The sequence below is a fragment of the Xyrauchen texanus genome, chromosome 33 (assembly GCF_025860055.1).
Source record: "Xyrauchen texanus isolate HMW12.3.18 chromosome 33, RBS_HiC_50CHRs, whole genome shotgun sequence".
Taxonomy (NCBI): domain Eukaryota; kingdom Metazoa; phylum Chordata; class Actinopteri; order Cypriniformes; family Catostomidae; genus Xyrauchen; species Xyrauchen texanus.
Genome location: NC_068308.1, coordinates 415,684 through 433,738, shown reverse-complemented (window position 1 = coordinate 433,738; position 18,055 = coordinate 415,684). Strand labels below are relative to the sequence as shown.

Genomic DNA, 18,055 nt, shown 5'->3' with positions numbered 1-18,055 from the left:
TGCAGAAGAATTGAAACAACATATATCTGGATCTAGGAAAAAAACAGCCTTTCAGTTTGGAATGTTTCACTGTCATAAATCAAATGGCCCAGGCATCCTGATTGGTCAGAAAGGCCCCTCTGCAACCTGATCTTCCACACACAGTTAAAGCAGACTTCTCTTTTGTAAGGTTACAAGGACCACCAAGAACTGTAAGACATTTCATCTTAATCTAGCCTTGCTGGATAATACTGAAATCACTTTGAACTGTGGTAACGTTTGTACCTGACAAATGAATGATTATAGATTGATGGATCTCTTTAAAATGTGTGTAGCGATGTGCAATCACCTATAATTGATAAATATAATCAATCATTTTGTATGATTCATCTCATTCTACTAAGAATGGTAACTATAAGGCTTAACTTGATAAAATACAATGATGTGTAAAACCAATGTGATTTTGTAACCAGGGATTTTCATGTTTTATTACCTACACATTATAACATCCATAAAAAAATGTCATGTTTAGTATGTAAGCATTTGTTCGGGTATGAAGAAAAATCTGGTGAAAATGAATATCATGTCTCTTGTACCATTCTCAAGATAGAAAAGATCATGATTAAATATGCACTATTTTTGAGCAGGACATTTTTAAGAGTCTGAAACAAAGGACCATAAGTCACTTCTGATTGGCACAGGACACCTTTGGGGGAAGCGGCTAATCTCAGTTCAAATAGTACCAAACAGGAAGAACTCTTAACTCTTCATCCTCAAGCTCTTTTGCCTTCTCTTTATCCTGCCCTTCAGTTGCTCTCTGAACACTCTTCCTCCCATGTGAGATCCACAGGAGCTCAGGACTCGATGTCCCGAGAAGGCCTCGCTTCACAGCTAAACTAATTCATACAGACAAATAACTTCGACCATACAGAAGTCAAAACATCGACAGAACCAAGGAAACACCACAAAGAACGCAAGTACATCTCCAATTTTGTGCTCAAAGTGCTGGTGAATTGAATAATTTGGGTAATCCGATAGCAAATCGATGTAGACTCAAAGAAGGATGAAATGGTCCTTAAAGTTTTGTCAACAGACTCCATAAAAGTTCATTTTCACTGTACTGATCATTTATTTCACATTCTGTCACTCTTTTCACCAACCTGTCTCATGTATATATGTGTTAGATTAGATTTATGTTTAGAATAGTAATAAAGTTTGTCTGTGTTCAAAGACGATGTGACTGTGGTATATTTTGATAAATAATCTCATCCCTGTTTCTAAAAGATTTCGCTTCAAAGCTGTACATAAATACATGTGATATTATTTTCAATAAGCCATGATAATAATATCACTAATTCACTTATTAAAGCTAATTCTTTACAGTAGAAATTGTGAGCTGATCCAACTAGACGTTTTATTACGATTTCAATGGTGGAGAATCTATTAAGACAAATAATCTAGTTATTTGTTATTGATGTAATTTATAATGGTTGTCGAACGTGACTAATTCCATTATATTTCATTACCTAATAATGTACAATAAGGACAGTTTAATTTAGTTCATAGCTCACATATTTCGAGACCCTAAATTTAGCATGCGTGCAAAATACCCATTTTAACTGACTGCGTCCACATCTCTAAATGATATATGTAATATCCTACAAATATATAATGTAAAAAGTACAATACAAATAAAATGACAATTTGAGAGTCACACCTGATAGTCAATGCAATTGTCAATCCCAAAAACGGACTGTGTGAATGTAGCCGGTGTATCATATAGGGATGCTCGATTATGGCAAAAATTATTATCAGGATTATTTTGGTCAATATTGAGATCACGAATATTTAACACAATTACTCATTGACTTAATAAACATCATGCATTTATTGAACTTTTTAAAAAGAACTTGCCTTTTTAACTTGAAATGAACTGCTGGAGGAGGCTATTGTCATATGATCATTATTTTATGTAACATATGGTAGTCAAAAAAAGGAAAGCCTCCATCGCTATCATTTGCAGGAGGGGTGAATGATGATGTTATTGCAGCAAGATCTTCCATTTACAATAAAGGCTATACATTATCACAATTCCAAAAGTTCAGTAGTCTGTATTGAAATTTGAAGATTCTCAATACAAGCTTCAAAACCACAACAAATAATAACTAACTAATAGGTTCTCAAGTAATTATTCAAGACTAGGAAACTGTCATTAATAAAATAACAATAAAAAACAGCAATGAATAGAAATAGATTAAAAATAATAGAACTTTTCTATTTAACTGGTGTTTGTGCTTTTTTTAACAGCTTTAAAAGTTTTTAACAGCAGTATCAAGTATTCATGTAAATATTCAGAATGAAATGCAACATAAATCTACTACTGGTCTTCACTGAATGATTATAATACATTAATTCTTTTTAAAGCTACTAAAGTTACGCACTCAAGAGCAGTGAGTGTTTTCTTGTTCTGGTTGTTTGATTATTATGTCACACTAGACAGCAGCAGGTCTATTAGCTTACATTTTCACTTACAAGTCCGACATTTTAATACAAATACACTTTTTTTCTGCTGTTTATGTTCACTTTAGACATCACTCTCTGTGTTTACATGAATTTGACCATTCCGGTGCGCATTAGCACGAGCGTACTAATCAAAAACTTATTTTGTTGCAGTGTATAATGGGCTAAGACTACCCTCTCACTTTACGTTAACTTCGATCCATATTTAACTCACAAAAAATAAACTTTCTCTTCTTAATAGAGCTGCGTATCACAAATTTTCTTTATGATAAGATACACAGTGAATGTGACACAGATTCACTACGTTATAATCTAGCTGGAGCAAACGCGCACGAGTGACGAGCATCTCCGCATCAGAGTGTGCATCAGCCAGGAGAAGATTCAATCTCTTCCCCAGTCACAAACTCATAGATGCAGCGCTGACCGCACAGAGAAATGCCAGTTTCTGAGTTTATTTTCATAACCCGCTTCCTAATTATTTGAACTTTAATAAAGATCTTTAATTGCTTTAAAGATATAATGCCAGGGTGTTTCAATGCAAAACAGAATGGTGCACAAAAATCGTTTTATCTCGAGTATCTTGTTTTCATAATCGTTGGAAGTCAAAATCGTACCTGAAAATAAAATTTGACTTATCAGTATCACATCAGACTACTATCTGAAAGCTTTGTTGAAAAAGCTGACATTTCACCATTTTATCTCATCTTCAGAATCAAAAAGATTTGCAAAAAAATTCTATTGGATTTGAGCTACAATCCAATAGATTTCTGTGAAACCAATGATATGCTCCTTCACAGCCCGCTCTCAAATGCTATTGGCTCATACTTTAGTCAATCTCATCAGTGAATGAGAAATACGAGTCAGTGTTTCAAACGAAACATCAATAGGGCAGCTCTTGTGTGTCAGAGCACAAGTGTGTATAGTTTGATTCAGTTGTAGTTGATTAGGAGTTGGGTCGATAGCATGATACTGAAAATTAGATATTAACCACAAGCATATTAATTGTCCTCCAGTAGAGTGGATGAAAACTGAACAGATTCCAGAAGAGAAGTCTTGTTCATGAACAAACTGAATTTAATGGTATACTCGTTTGCGAATTAAATGAATTAATCACTTGTCTCGTTCATGAACAAGGATATGCTGACTGGCTGAACGAGAAGAGGCATGTTGTTCGCTCAGTTCGGCATGCGAGTCATGCATGTTCAACACAGAGGAAAACAGACGTGAAATGTTCAGCAGAATACGGCTGTCAGTCCTGTATTTGAGTGCTTAGTATGGTTACAGTTTGGTTATTTATGAGAGTTACCACCACATTTTATAACCAAACTTACACCCGTAAATTTTCAGAACTCAAATCCTCATTTTCGGCAAACCTGTGTTGTGTACACGGAACCTTACTGGACAATTAGTTGTGAATCACATCATATAATATTAGAGCCACACTGCACTGTAGACACAAGTGGTTCATGTTAATCATGAGAGGTTTCTTTAGCTCACAGAGACAAAGATATGAGCTGCGTTCTTCCACCGGAGCTGCTCTGTCGGTTGAAAATGATTTGCTGAATTAACTTTTTTTTTTAACTATTTTTTTTAATTAATTATTTGTTATTGATACCAAATACAAATTTAAACAAACAACACAAGAATACTCAGAATAAACTTTTAACAATTATATGCACCCCCCACCAACATACATCGCAGTAATCAAACATTAAATAACAACAGACACACATATAAACAAACAGTCCAAAGACAATATTGATGACATGACAAAAACATATACAATTAATCAGCATAAAAGAAAACAGGTTCCACATACAATTTTTAATAAAAACTCATCTTCCTGGCAACCAAAAGGCCAAATAATTGCCCCACTTCTTCCCAAATGCACCCAAAATGCCCAGATGTCTATGTGATGTCTCTTCAAATGCCGCCACTCTAACCAGTTCGGTGCACCACTCATAAAATGAGGTGCTTCCTTCCCCTTAGCATTACCAGCCTGCCAATCATCACGCTGGTAAGGACCCAGTACTTTACATGTTTATTAATTATATTAATACCTGCCCAATCACCCAAAATACAAAGTCTGGGGCAAAATAAGATCTGAGTGCCCAAACCTTTGACTAAAACTCAAAAAACTGTAGCAAACTGGCATCGCCAACAAGTAGGGTTGTCTTTAAGGCCAAGCTTATACAATGTGGAGGCAGTCCAATAAAAATGATGCAGAATCTTAAATTGAATGAGGTGCACCCTTGCATCTCTAGACATAGACTTGACATTTGTTTTAAATCTTACCCCATTCTCCATCTTCCAGTACTAAATTCAAGTCTCTCTCCCATAACTTCTTAACCCTCTGGGGTCGACGGTGCATCCTGCTGGATATTTTCGTCATTACAGCAGAAACAACTTAAAATACTCCGTCATTTTGGGTATACAGATAAGTGTAAGACATCATTAGAGACTATAACGGGTCTACTTTTATTTGTGTACACTCACAATAATAACAAAATATTGGGTAACACTTTATTTTGATAGTCCGTTCATTGAGACTCTACTACTTATTAGTAGCCATTCAGTAGCTTGTCAACAGTGCATCAGTTGACATTCAACAACACTGTTTCAACAGACAAGTAACATACATTCAACTAACTGCCTATAGACTATAAGGTACATATAAGGTACATTTCAAGTGTTAATATCAGTTGACATTCAACAACACTGTTTCAACAGACAAGTAACACACGTTCAACTAACTGCCTATAGACTATAAGGTACATTTCAAGTGTTAATGTACAGATTTTACAAAAAGTGCCTGTTGACTTTCAATGTTATTTTGCAACAAGTTATTAGCCGATTATCAACTAACTTTCTGTAGATTGAGTGACCATCTTCTAAGCTGTCTACCAACAACTCAAAATCAATCTGTCAGTTGAAAGTCAACTGTCATGTCAGCATATGATCTGTATATGATACTGTATAGGGGTCCCAAATGCATCACATTAATGATTATTTCAACTGAATAAAAACTGTTTAAAAAAAAAATCTGTAGTTTACCATTTGTTGATAATCGGTTGATAGTCAACTAAAGATTAGTTGCTTATCTGTTTCTTGTCAACAAATATATTGTTTATGATCAGTAGACTATTAATAGACATTCTCCACTAAGCGTTAGTAGATATAATTTAGGACTATCTAATTAAAGTGAAAAACAGTTGATATCAGTAGAAAGTCTATAACCTATTAACAGATTACGTACAGGTTTCCATTAATTATATGCAACATAATTACGATTTAAAACGAGAACAGTTTTGCATACCTGACTGAAGTAGAACAAACACCATAGGCAGCACATCAGAGAAAAAATGCATTTATTAAATTAAAAAAACACTCCAAATAATACAACCCATTCTTTACTAGGGTATCAGGGTCACATCTGATTATGTGACATTATATTGAGCATTTCAAAACGAGAAAACTCTCTCAATACTTGAAAAAAAAAAAATGCTGCACTGGCCTAGTTGGTCTAGCTTGGTGGTCAAGTTATAAAGAGTAGAACCACAAAAAACAAAAAAAACTTGCATTTAGTTAACAACAACCTACTTAACTCATTCAGTCTTTCTTGACAGAAAAGGGGATGAGCTGTTTGTTGTTTTTCATTTCAATTATCTTTTCTGCCAGTTCACCAACAATTTTTTTCTGACAGAGTTGTGCTAGTTGCAAAAGTGTGTATTTACCCTTGAACTGTTCTAGGACACTTTTGTCTACCATGTAAATCTCTGCAATTGCTGCCGTGTCTTTCACAGCATTTGTAGAAACACAAGCTTTCTTGAAAGCTGCGGTCATCCTGAAGCCTCTTTGCACAAGTTTGAGGACACGCCGATATCTTTTCACCACATCTGCGATTGAGGCAACTGAAAAAAACAATACAATAATGTGAATAAATCACCAAGGACTGTTGTGTTGTGTCTTGTGCGGTTTCTTAGTCGCATGGTGAGCCACAGTGTTACCCACATGTTTTCTCTTTAAAAGGAAGGCTACAACTTGGATTAAGGCGTGTGGCTTATTCTTTGATTTAGAACATTTAATAGTCAGTAGTGTGAGGGCAGTGTGCCAATAAAGACTATTGATGAGTATTGCTATAAAAACACAGGTAAATACTGTTGAGAACATTCTTTATATTGAATTATTGATTACCATAACAGGTAAGCACATGTTGTGTCTTTATTTACTTCATTCCTTACATAATCTTTGTAAGAAAGCTATAGTAAAAATACAAGTTAGATACAGATCATCACTGATATTCACTGAGAATTCAGGGACACTGGCCGTAACAGAACAGTTAAGCTTGTGGATTTCATGTCATTCAAAAAATGAGATGACAAGAGTGATGATGACTGGGTTGTGGGATAGTGTGCATTATGCAACAAATCAAGTATAAAGCACTAAAATAAAAATAATCACCTAAATACTTCATAACTAACTAAATACAGTGTGTCCATACCTCGCTCTCCTTTTCCGTTTGACCTCTTCACCTTTTTGGTTTCCTTCTTTCTTTTTTTACTTTTCTTCTTGCCATTCTTCTTTTTGCGCTTCTTTTTCTTCTTTCCCTCATCTGAAGAGTCAGAGATAGAGCTGGAGCTGGAGTCAGTGTTGGAATCAGTGTTGGAATCAGTGGTAGTGTCAGTGCTGGAGTCCAAAATCATGGCCCGTGCCTCCTCATCTCCAGTGGCCATTATCTCCAAGTTCCCACCTGTAATATAAACTTATAATGTAAACCTACACCCACTGTATAATTGAGCTGCTTGTAGAACTTCACTGTAACTAGTTGAGTATTTCAGTGAATTCTACCAAATTAATGCAAATGTTGTCTGAGCAACTTCTGCTGTAAATGGAAAGGCAATATGCTATGGCAAGGCAGCAGTCTACAGGCTATACCCAAGCGAAGTCAGTTCAATCCTTACAAATGACTTAACAGCTAAAGCTCTAAATTTTGTCATCCAAATAAGAGACTATTTTATTTTCACTATGTACATTTTTGGTCACACTAAATTAGGTGTCCTTAACTACTATGTACTTACATAAAAAATAGTACAATGCACTTTTTGTGTTCATATTGTATTGCAAAACACTGCTGCTTTTGAGGTAGATACGGGTAAGGTTAGAGACAGGTGTGATGGTATAGGTAGGTTTAAGGCATTGGCTTGTACCAAGCCCAACGCGATTGACTTTGATGGAGGAACTTGCAGCTTTACTTGCAAACTACAATTCCTGTTCATCAATCAGGTGAGAACCAGACCCGTTATAAACCTAAATATACTCACATTAATTTAAAAGTGTAGTACATTACAGAATGTAATTACAGAAATTAATTACAGCTGCAATTACATGCAGATATATATATATATTTTTTAATTACAATGTAAAAGCATGTACATACACAATAAATGCATTGCGTCAAATTATTAATTAAAATGTTAGTACATAGTAGTTAGAGACACTTAATATAAAGTGGGACCAATTTTTTAAATATATATTTTTGATTTGATTTATAATTTAAAAATATATAAAAAATAAAAACGAACAATTTAATATCAATAACAAAAACTCCAAACCGTAGCAAAATAAAACACTGTAGATACCTATAAATGGAAAAACTATATAGCTAGTGTAGAAAATCCTTTTTAGCTGCAATTTAACAGGTGCACAAAAAGCAGCAGCATTTCGTTTTAAATGCAAATGTTTCCACACATAAATCTTTATGTCTCTATTTTTAAGTCCACCTTGAGGGTTATCTGCTTTAGAGATCCTATACATTGTCCATCTAAATGTACGCGTGCGCTAAATATAAATTTTAAGCCAAAATCTAAAGCAGGTACAAAATAATACTGAAAGGCCAGCAACAATATTGTCAAACATAGCTAAAATATGTACAGTTATGCTGTAGCATTATTCTTCTAAAGCCCATAGAAGTTCTGGAGAGCCTTCTGCTCTACCTGTACAAACCTTGTTCTTGTGCAGACTTCTCTTCAAGCTGCCTCTTGAGGAAGTCATTTTCCTCCTCCAGCTCATTCACCCGAGACTGGAGCATCTCAGCCTTCTTTTCCCAGAGAATATGCTGTTTGACAGGCTTGAGACTGTCCATCCTACTAACTGCAAAATATGACATGAAAAAATAGGAGTAATTGTCAGTGGGGTAGAGTGGTCAAACCTTGTAAGCACATAGTAAAAAGTGTTTTGTAATATGTAATTATATACATCTTTCAGAAGATAACTTAAGACTTTTTTTTTTTTAGCTTGGTTTTAACATGGTTAAGCAACAGTTAGCTGCACAACAGTTTTTTACAATAACCACCACCTATCCCTAGTGTTGGGCAAGTTACTCTAAAAAATGATTACTACTAATTACATCTTCAAAAGTGTAATTAGATAAATGCACTAATTATTCCCTCTGAAAAGTATTGCATTGATTATTTCCTAAATCCAAGGTTAAAAAATAAAATGACCAAATTTTAATATTTTACAATAGTTAACTGTAGCATTCTAACAAAAAGTGCATCCTAGCATAGAAACCAATGAATGCTTCTCAGGACCAGAAAGCCCTCACCATTAGGTAAGGTAGTTCAGACTACTGGCATGAAGTTGGTTGTGTCTCTAAAGTTACATGCGGCATTGGTATAAACGTTTCTAACTTCAATAGCATTTGAAGACAATGACTTACAGTCATAAAACGATGAACACTTTACAGTTGGTTTTATGACTGTAAGTCATTGTCTTCAAATGTCATTGAGCTTTAAATTATGGCATATTTTGTGTAAGACCCCATACAGTAGTGAAATACATAGCAATATTTACATATGATTTAACAGTTTATTGTCAATAATATCAAAAATCTAAAAGGTGTGCATCATACTTGACACCTAGATGAACTCTTTACAGTTGGTTTTTATGGCTGTAAGTCATTGTCTTCAAATGCTAGAAACCTATGTTGCATGTAACTTTAGAGACAGTCCCTAAGTACGCGAATGTCTAATGTCCAACGTCATACCAACTTCATGCCAGCGTTCAGACTAATGAATTATCGCATTGTGTGAATCATTCGCTCGAGCTAAATCAATTTTAATTTGTGTTGACTTGTATGCAATCGCGTCACCGGAAATATCAGCTTTGTGTTTGGTAGAACACCAACGATTTTCACATTTATAAACACAACTTACCACTTTTTGTGTGGATGGAAACTACTTCTTCTTTTCCCTTGGTATTTCCTCTCTGTGCCTTTGTGCGGGTAAAATGCATGGTACCCGCACTCCCCCCACTGCCAGTGCCAGCTGAGGGGCAGTGTACTGAAGGCGCTTGATCATCTTGATGCTGAAAAAAGTGAGATAAAGATATTGTTTCACAAGAATGAAAATAATAAATGACAATATTTCCCAAGGGATTTGATAGGCCCACTTACCATCTCTACAATCAAATGTTCGGGACTCGGAGCAGACTGCAGAACAACCTGTAACTGTAGGCAGTGCTTGGCCTATCAGATTGAAGAAGTATTCGGTCACGTGTCAACTCTCTGATTCTGATCAGAGCCCGTAAGCCAATGAAAGGAAAGTGCGCCAATTTTTAATTTTTGTGTTGTATTACTAGCTCGAGGCTCGAGCCGCTGACTTGATGTATTCACTGGAGATCAAACTTTTGAACAAAGTTTATGTTAGAGAAACAAAAAAATCGTCTTTAAAGTTAATAAAATGGTTGCAAAAGATTGGCTTGTTGAAACGCAAAATTAAATGCAATAACTGCGGGCATAAAATGAACATGGTTGCCTCCCAGTCCAAGGACCTTTACATCTGGTAAGAATAAATGCTTTGTTTGTATGATTTAAGATAATATAAAAATCTTAAATGGTAGCCTATAAAATAGTGTTAGTTGTTATTTTAAGATGTGTTTAGGGGTTATACAAGAAATAATGACATAATGTGTTAAACTTCAAAAGGCTATTTAAATAAATGTGAGAGGTACACGTTTCAAAGTAACAAAAATATGGTGCGGTTGCGGGCTCTATAGTGGCGCACTGTTTCAGAGCATGCAGTTGGCAATGAATACTGCACACCTACGTCAAGTGATTGTCATAGTTCATTAACAGTGGATCATAAGCAATGTATAGCTATTATTGTATTTATGTTGTCATTTAAATGTAGATCGTTGTAAGAGTGTCAATTTATCATGATTATTTCTATTTTATCTAATCAGTTTGAATAAGCAGCTGGAAGTAGTAAAAACAGATATTTCAAGTAAATAGATTTTACTAGTATCTGATTCAGCACAATAATCAGTTGGTATTGGTACTAAACAACATGATTTTTACATAAGCTTTTGTTATATTAATTATATATCCAACTATCGTGTGTGTGTTCCAAGACATATGTTAAAAATGTCAACTTATCATACAGTCTTATGTCCTGAAACTTCCAGGGAGTGTCGACGTAAAAGATGTGGACGGTTGAGAAGAAGTGTTCGGACAAACTCACTTTTCTCACAATCACACTGCAGTCTGTTCACATGGATGAAGTATATACATAGGTAAGCAATGCAAATATATTACATAACTACAGAATTTGACATATTACACTATTTCTATGGTGTATTTTGAGTCCATAGAGCACAATTGCATTACAGCACGTTATCATACTTTATGGTGGCATAAAAAATATTATGGTCAATCTATAGCATATATCCTATTGCAAAAGCATTTCCTGTAATATACCCCACCATACTTTGCCAAATATCTTACAGTAACCCAAAAACTCTAAAACAAACTATTTTTAAAATTGTATCAAGTTGACTATATTTGGACCATACTTTGAATTAGTATTTAGGATGTCTTATAAAACATATAACATAAGCTTCTAACAGAAAATGATGGTGGTGATTATATATGTTTTCACTGTGATGCTTTAAAGTTTAGTCAGTTTCTGTACAGCACTACAGTATGTTGTACAGGGCTGCGTTTCCCAAAAGCATTGTAAGCCTAAGTTGATCGTAGAGACCATTGGTGGCAATTGCTCTACAATTGTTTGACAGAATGTATTAATATGATTATGTTTTTTTATACTTAGAGTCAATAGTAAAAAAAAAACTAGTTTTCAAAATACAGGATACCAGGTACAAATTATGCTTTGTGGCCTGGAGGTTGATGCGCACATTCTCTTTGTGTGAAAATGCAATGTTCTGATTTAATGATAATAATTTTTGTTAATCTTTGTAGATTTGCTCAGGGTTTATATCTACGGCAAGTAGACATGCTTCAAGATGGCATTGCAAAGAGCACAGCGACACTTTCCATGATGTCAAAGAAACTCCGAAGAATTTGTGTACAAAGCCTGGAGAAGCACCGGAAAAAAAAGAGACAGAAAGTTGGTGGAGTTAATGTCCTTGTTCACATTGATGAAAGCAAGTTTTGCCACAAACGCAAGGTAGTGTAATCTAAAAATACAATTTTGACTTTCACTGACATTTTATTTATTTTGTTTAACCTAAAGAAGGGTTATCTCATGCTTAAGTATAATAAAACAGGAATGTGTTCTTAACACAAAAATTAAATTAATATTCAATGTTTAATTCAATATTTTGTTACTTGTTTACAATACATTTTATTAAAGGGTTAGTTCACCCAAAAATGAAAATTCTGTCTTTATATCCTCACCCTCATGATTGTTCCAAACCTGCAAGACTTTCTTTTATCTTTGGAACACAAATGAAGATCTTAATTATAAAATATGAGCGATTCCTGTCCCTCCATTGACAGCTACACAACTACCACTTAAAAAAATTCATGAAGAAATCATAAAACTAAACCATGTGATTCCAGTGGTTTAACCTCAATTTTATAAAATGACGCAAGTGCTTTGTTTCCACAAAAAACACACACATAATTTACCACTTTACCACTTTTTGGGTGAACTGACCATTTAAAGATTTTCTTATTATGTAAGCATTGTTATTGTGTTATATGGAATTTAAAAGAGTTTTAGATGAGAACACCTGATTAGAAATAAATTGATACATGGCTGATACAGAGATTTTCTTTAGTAATTTTTTTTTCTTTAGTAATACTGTTCATGCTGGGTTTTTTTTTGGTAGTATGCAAGAGGACGCTTTGGCAACACCTGGAAAAGAAAGCGAACGTGGGTGTTTGGTATACTTGAGATCAAAGCTGCAAGCAGACGCCCCATTCTTCGCCTTGTGAAGAAAAGAAACAAGGATACCCTTGTTCCCATCATCAGGAAACATGTCAAACGTCAAAGTCTAGTTGTGAGTGATGAGTGGAGAGCATATGCCAGTCTTTCCCAGGAGGGCTACAAGCATGTCAGAGTCAACCACAGCCAGAATTATGTAGATCCACAAACAGGACTATATACTCAAAACATTGAGAGAGCGTGGCAGACTTACAAGAGGGAAGTTTGGCGTATGCGGGGAATCGTTCTGAGAAGGCCTTAAAAAACAGCTCAGCTTCATAGAGTGGACCTACTGGTTAGCCAGAAGATATAAACATGGAGTACTTGGAAGACTTCTCAAGGACATAAGGAATGTTAACCGCAGATAAGTTTAGGAACTTTCTGTAAAACTTACTGTCATGAAAGGCAAAATGTATTAATTAATTATTGTTTGTAGTTTATAACTGTTGATCTTGGCCTCGGGCATTTGAAATGTTGTTGTAGACAAGTATTGCGAGAATTTTCTCGTTTTGAAATGCTCAATATAATGTCACATAATCAGATGTGATCCTGATACCCTAGTAAAGAATGGGTTGTATTATTTGCAGTGTTTTTTTAATTTAATAAAAGTGCATTTTTTCTCTGATGTGCTGCCTATGGTGTTTGTTCTACTTCAGTCAGGTATGCAAAACTGTTCTCGTTTTAAATCGTAATTATGTTGCATATAATTAATGGAAACCTGTACGCAATCTGTTAATAGGTTATAGACTTTCTACTGATATCAACTGTTTTTCACTTTAATTAGATAGTCCTAAATTATATCTACTAACGCTTAGTGGAGAATGTCTATTAATAGTCTACTGATCATAAACAATATATTTGTTGACAAGAAACAGATAAGCAACTAATCTTTAGTTGACTATCAACCGATTATCAACAAATGGTAAACTACAGATTTTTTTTTAAACAGTTTTTATTCAGTTGAAATAATCATTAATGTGATGCATTTGGGACCCCTATACAGTATCATATACAGATCATATGCTGACATGACAGTTGACTTTCAACTGACAGATTGATTTTGAGTTGTTGGTAGACAGCTTAGAAGATGGTCACTCAATCTACAGAAAGTTAGTTGATAATTGGCTAATAACTTGTTGCAAAATAACATTGAAAGTCAACAGGCACTTTTTGTAAAATCTGTACATTAACACTTGAAATGTACCTTATAGTCTATAGGCAGTTAGCTGAACGTGTGTTACTTGTCTGTTGAAACAGTGTTGTTGAATGTCAACTGATGCACTGTTGACAAGCTACTGAATGGCTACTAATTAGTAGTAGAGTCTCAATGAACGGACTATCAAAATAAAGTGTTACCAAATATTGTGCTTTTGTAAAATAAAGAAAATAAAAAGGGTGAGCTTTCAGCAGTCTCTGTGTTCACGAGCATATTTCAGAAACACGTCACTAAAATGAACTGAAACTCCGCAAATACTTTTCACACAAACATGAAACATATGTCTAAAGAAAGCTTAAAATGTCTACTTTTAAATAAAACTATTCAAATTTAAAAGTGATATTCTCCTGCAATGTAATCTGTATGAAACAAAGCGATGTACAGTTTTTACAGGCTTAGCTCATTATAGGTAATGTGATCAAATCCACCAGCAGAGTGCGCCATTCATACACTAATGTGCTGAGACTATCAACGCAAATGTACACGCCCCCGACTGTGAGGTTGTAAACACATTTCATTCATTTTTCTGCACGTTTGCAATGATACAAAGGCCAGAAAGCTCCAGGATATTATGGAAGTTGAACATTTTCCTCAGAAGAAGAGCGGGACTGCGATGAAAGTTTGTATTTTGAAGAGAGACTTGATCCAGCTGAGGATACAATTTCGGATGAGTAAGTCAATTAGTTTTCATTAGTTGACATGCTATTTTATATATACATGCACATGTAAATTGTATGCTGTATGATATAAATATGATATGTAATATGATATAAAAATAATATGAATGTTTAGATTATATTTTAACTAGTGTTTATGCTGCCTCATTATCATCAAAAAAGCTTGTGCTTGCAAATATGTGTTCAGGTTAAATGAGTAAAATACACTTTAAATATGCCTATATTAGATAATCACCATATTATAATGATTTCTGAATGCTGAAAATTCAGCTTTGATCACAAATTGCATTTTACAATATATTTAAATAGAAAACTGTTCTTTTAAGTCTTTATGTAAAGAAAGTATATAGTCAGATTACTTTTTTTTTACTTAAAACTTGATTTGGATCATTAAGTCTCCTCACATTCATTTTCTATCCCTGATTGATAGGCCCAGGGGAGGGTCTTTGTATCCTCAGGTGTGAAATACATCCATATTCATGATAGTTTATTTCAGTGACTTAAAATTTTTGTTTTTTCAAAAACCATGCATATTATTGTTGCCCAGTTTGTGCTGAATGCAGTGTTATCAGACTTTAGCCATTAATATGTTTTTAAGCAACTGAAAAAAAACACAAATGTCAAGGCATGTCAAAACTTCTCCAGGGCCCAAAACACCCTCAGACCCAGAGGGTTAAGAGATGTTAATACCCCATCCCCTAAACTCTGAATTAGCCAGGAATACTAAAAGCAGAAGCTTCATGACCTTTTCTAAAAGCAGCAAGCACCATCTCAAGAGTGTCTGCCACTTTAGGGGGCTGCATATTACAACCAAAAATGGTGCAAAGTAGATGGTGCAGCTGTAAGTACCTGAAGAACTGAAGATTTTATTGCAGAAGGATACATTAAAGTGCCAACTATATGATTTCTTTTTCTCTGTAATTTGCAACATCTCTAAACTCACCAGGGTGTGATCTGAGACTAAGATGTTTCCAACTGAGCAATCCACAACAGATGAAATGTGGGACTTAAAAAATAATTAATTCTATAATAAATATTATGGACTGATGAAAAAAATGTATAGCCTCTACCAGATGGGTTAAAAGGTCTCCAAATATCTGTAAGACCGAGATTGTTACACATCCTGTGAAGCGTCAGTCTTGCTCTAGGGGGCTTACACACTTTTGCTTCACTAAAATCAAGGGCCGAGTCTATCAACAGATTAATGTCTCCTCCCAATATTATATCATGAGGGGTGCCAGCAGATTGGAACATCCCTTCAAAATCTATAAAAAAGCCCTGATTATCAAAGTTAGGTGCGTAAATACTAGTCAAAATCAACCTTTGCCCCTGAAGCTACCTGTAGTGAAAGATGCATTTCTTGAAGAAACACTACAGTATATAATATTTCTTATGTTTAAGAAAAGTAATAACCTTCCTTGTTATTATGGGGTGCCCCAATCCATTCGCATTCCACGTGGGGAGAGAACATCCACTCATATTAACATTTGACATTTTGACATATTAGAAAAAATAGATTGTCTTTCAAAAGCAAGATTATAAAGACCACATTCCAACATTAGTGCAACAATCAAACCCCGAACTTCCCCCAGAACCAAACAAACAGAATAAAGAAAAACGTGCGCATTACCCCCGCACATGACAGCACCAACCGGCGTCCTTCCCTCTAAACTCAAACAGTCCATGTACACCCTTGACAACTTTGCCATCTGATTGCTCAAGTCCGGTGCTTCCATACAAATTGTGTGAGAAATAATTACATAACAGAATAAAATATATAAAACAAACTCCATCTAATAGACAGAATAAACACAAAGAATTTGTGGATTCATCCACATACTGTCCCGAAGGAGTGTTACTCTACAAAACAAGCTCCAGCCTCTAGCGGAACCAACACGCACACAAAAAAAGGAAGTAATAATGAATAAATATAAATAAAAATTAAAGAATAAAAAATATAAATAAATAAATAAAAAAAGTGCAGCAGATGAGAAAAAAAAGTTTCATAAGTGCAGCAGATGAACTAATCCTTCCAATATCCAGCAAAAAAAAATTCACAAAACAAACTCCATCCAATAGGAGGCATAAGTACAAAGAACGAACAGATTCATCCACAACTGACCTGAAGGAGTGTTATTCCACAAAAAACTGAAGCCGCTAGGCGGAAGCATCACAATAAGAAACAAAAAAGGAACCCAGCTTCCTCAGACAATCAAGTGAAGGTTCAGTGAGTCAAGTTCACTTGGAGGCATCGTGAGAATCACACCATGACCTACTCATTCCAAGGACTTTATATAGGACAATGCTTGTTGTGGGCATGAAAATACTTTGCTGCCATCATTAGCATCTATTCTCAGTTTGGCCGGAAACATCAGAGCAAAAGCTATCTTCAATTGATATCAGAATCAGAATCAGCTTTATTGCCAAGTATGCTTACACATACAAGGAATTTGTCTAGGTGACAGGAGCTTCCAGTCAACAACAATACAAACAATACCAAAAACAGCAGCAAGACATAGGTAATTAAAAACAAAAAAGAACACAAAATAAATAATTATACATATACGTACATACACTCACCTTCATACATACCCACATACACACACGTAGTGCAAATCTAATACAATCTGTTATATAAAGAACAAAAAACTGTATATTATGTACAGAGCAATGTAAGTAATGGCAGAAGTGGATAAGTTGGATAATATAAATTAAAATTAAAATTAAACTGTGTATTGCACATAATTATTGCTCAATGGGGCAATTTAATTGTTCATTAGATGAATGGCCTGAGGGACAAAACTGTTCCTGTGTCTGACGGTTCTGGTGTTCAGAGCTCTGAAGCGCCGGCCAGAAGGCAACAGTTCAAAAAGGTAGTGGGCAGGGTGAGTGGGGTCCAGAGTGATTTTACCAGCCTTTTTCCTCACTCTGGAAGTGTATAGTTCTTGAAGGGGGGCAGGGGCAACCAATAATCCTCTCAGCAGACCGAACTGTCCTTTGTAGTCTTCTGATGTCTGATTTCGTAGCTGCACCAAACCGGACAGTTATTGAAGTGCAGAGGACAGACTCAATGACTGCTGAGTAGAACTGTTTCAGCAGCACTGGTGGCAGGTTGAACTTCCTCAGCTGGCGAAGGAAGTAAAACCTCTGATGGGCCTTTTTCACAATGGAGTCGATGTGTTTCTCCCACTTCACGTCCTGTGAGATGGTAGTGCCCAGGAACCTGAATGACTCCACTGCTGCCACAGTGCTGTTTAGAATGGTGAGGGGGGACAATGTTGGGGTGTTCCTCCTAAAGTCCACAATCATCTCCACTGTTTTGAGCGTGTTCAGCTCCAGGTTGTTTTGACTGCACCAGAAAGCCAACCGTTCAACCTCCTTTCTATATGCAGACTCATCATCATCTCGGATGAGGCCGATGACAGTGGTGTCGTCTG

At 35.3% G+C, this 18,055-nt stretch overlaps 2 protein-coding genes across 4 annotated transcripts in view; both read right to left on the bottom strand.

Moving 5' to 3' along the window:
* raraa (retinoic acid receptor, alpha a) overlaps positions 1-18,055 on the bottom strand; it is a 406,433-nt gene that overhangs the window by 300,459 nt on the left and 87,919 nt on the right. The window lies entirely within an intron of this gene.
* Positions 6,109-18,055, bottom strand: part of LOC127627191 (uncharacterized) — a 46,182-nt gene continuing 34,235 nt past the window's right edge. Inside the window, exons 3-7 of the mRNA XM_052103470.1 lie at positions 9,953-10,024; positions 9,714-9,864; positions 8,503-8,649; positions 7,001-7,249; positions 6,109-6,410 (exon numbers count right to left, since the gene is read on the bottom strand). Coding sequence (XP_051959430.1) covers positions 6,109-6,410; positions 7,001-7,249; positions 8,503-8,649; positions 9,714-9,864; positions 9,953-10,024 — 921 coding nt within the window. The remainder of the gene's footprint in view (positions 6,411-7,000; positions 7,250-8,502; positions 8,650-9,713; positions 9,865-9,952; positions 10,025-18,055) is intronic.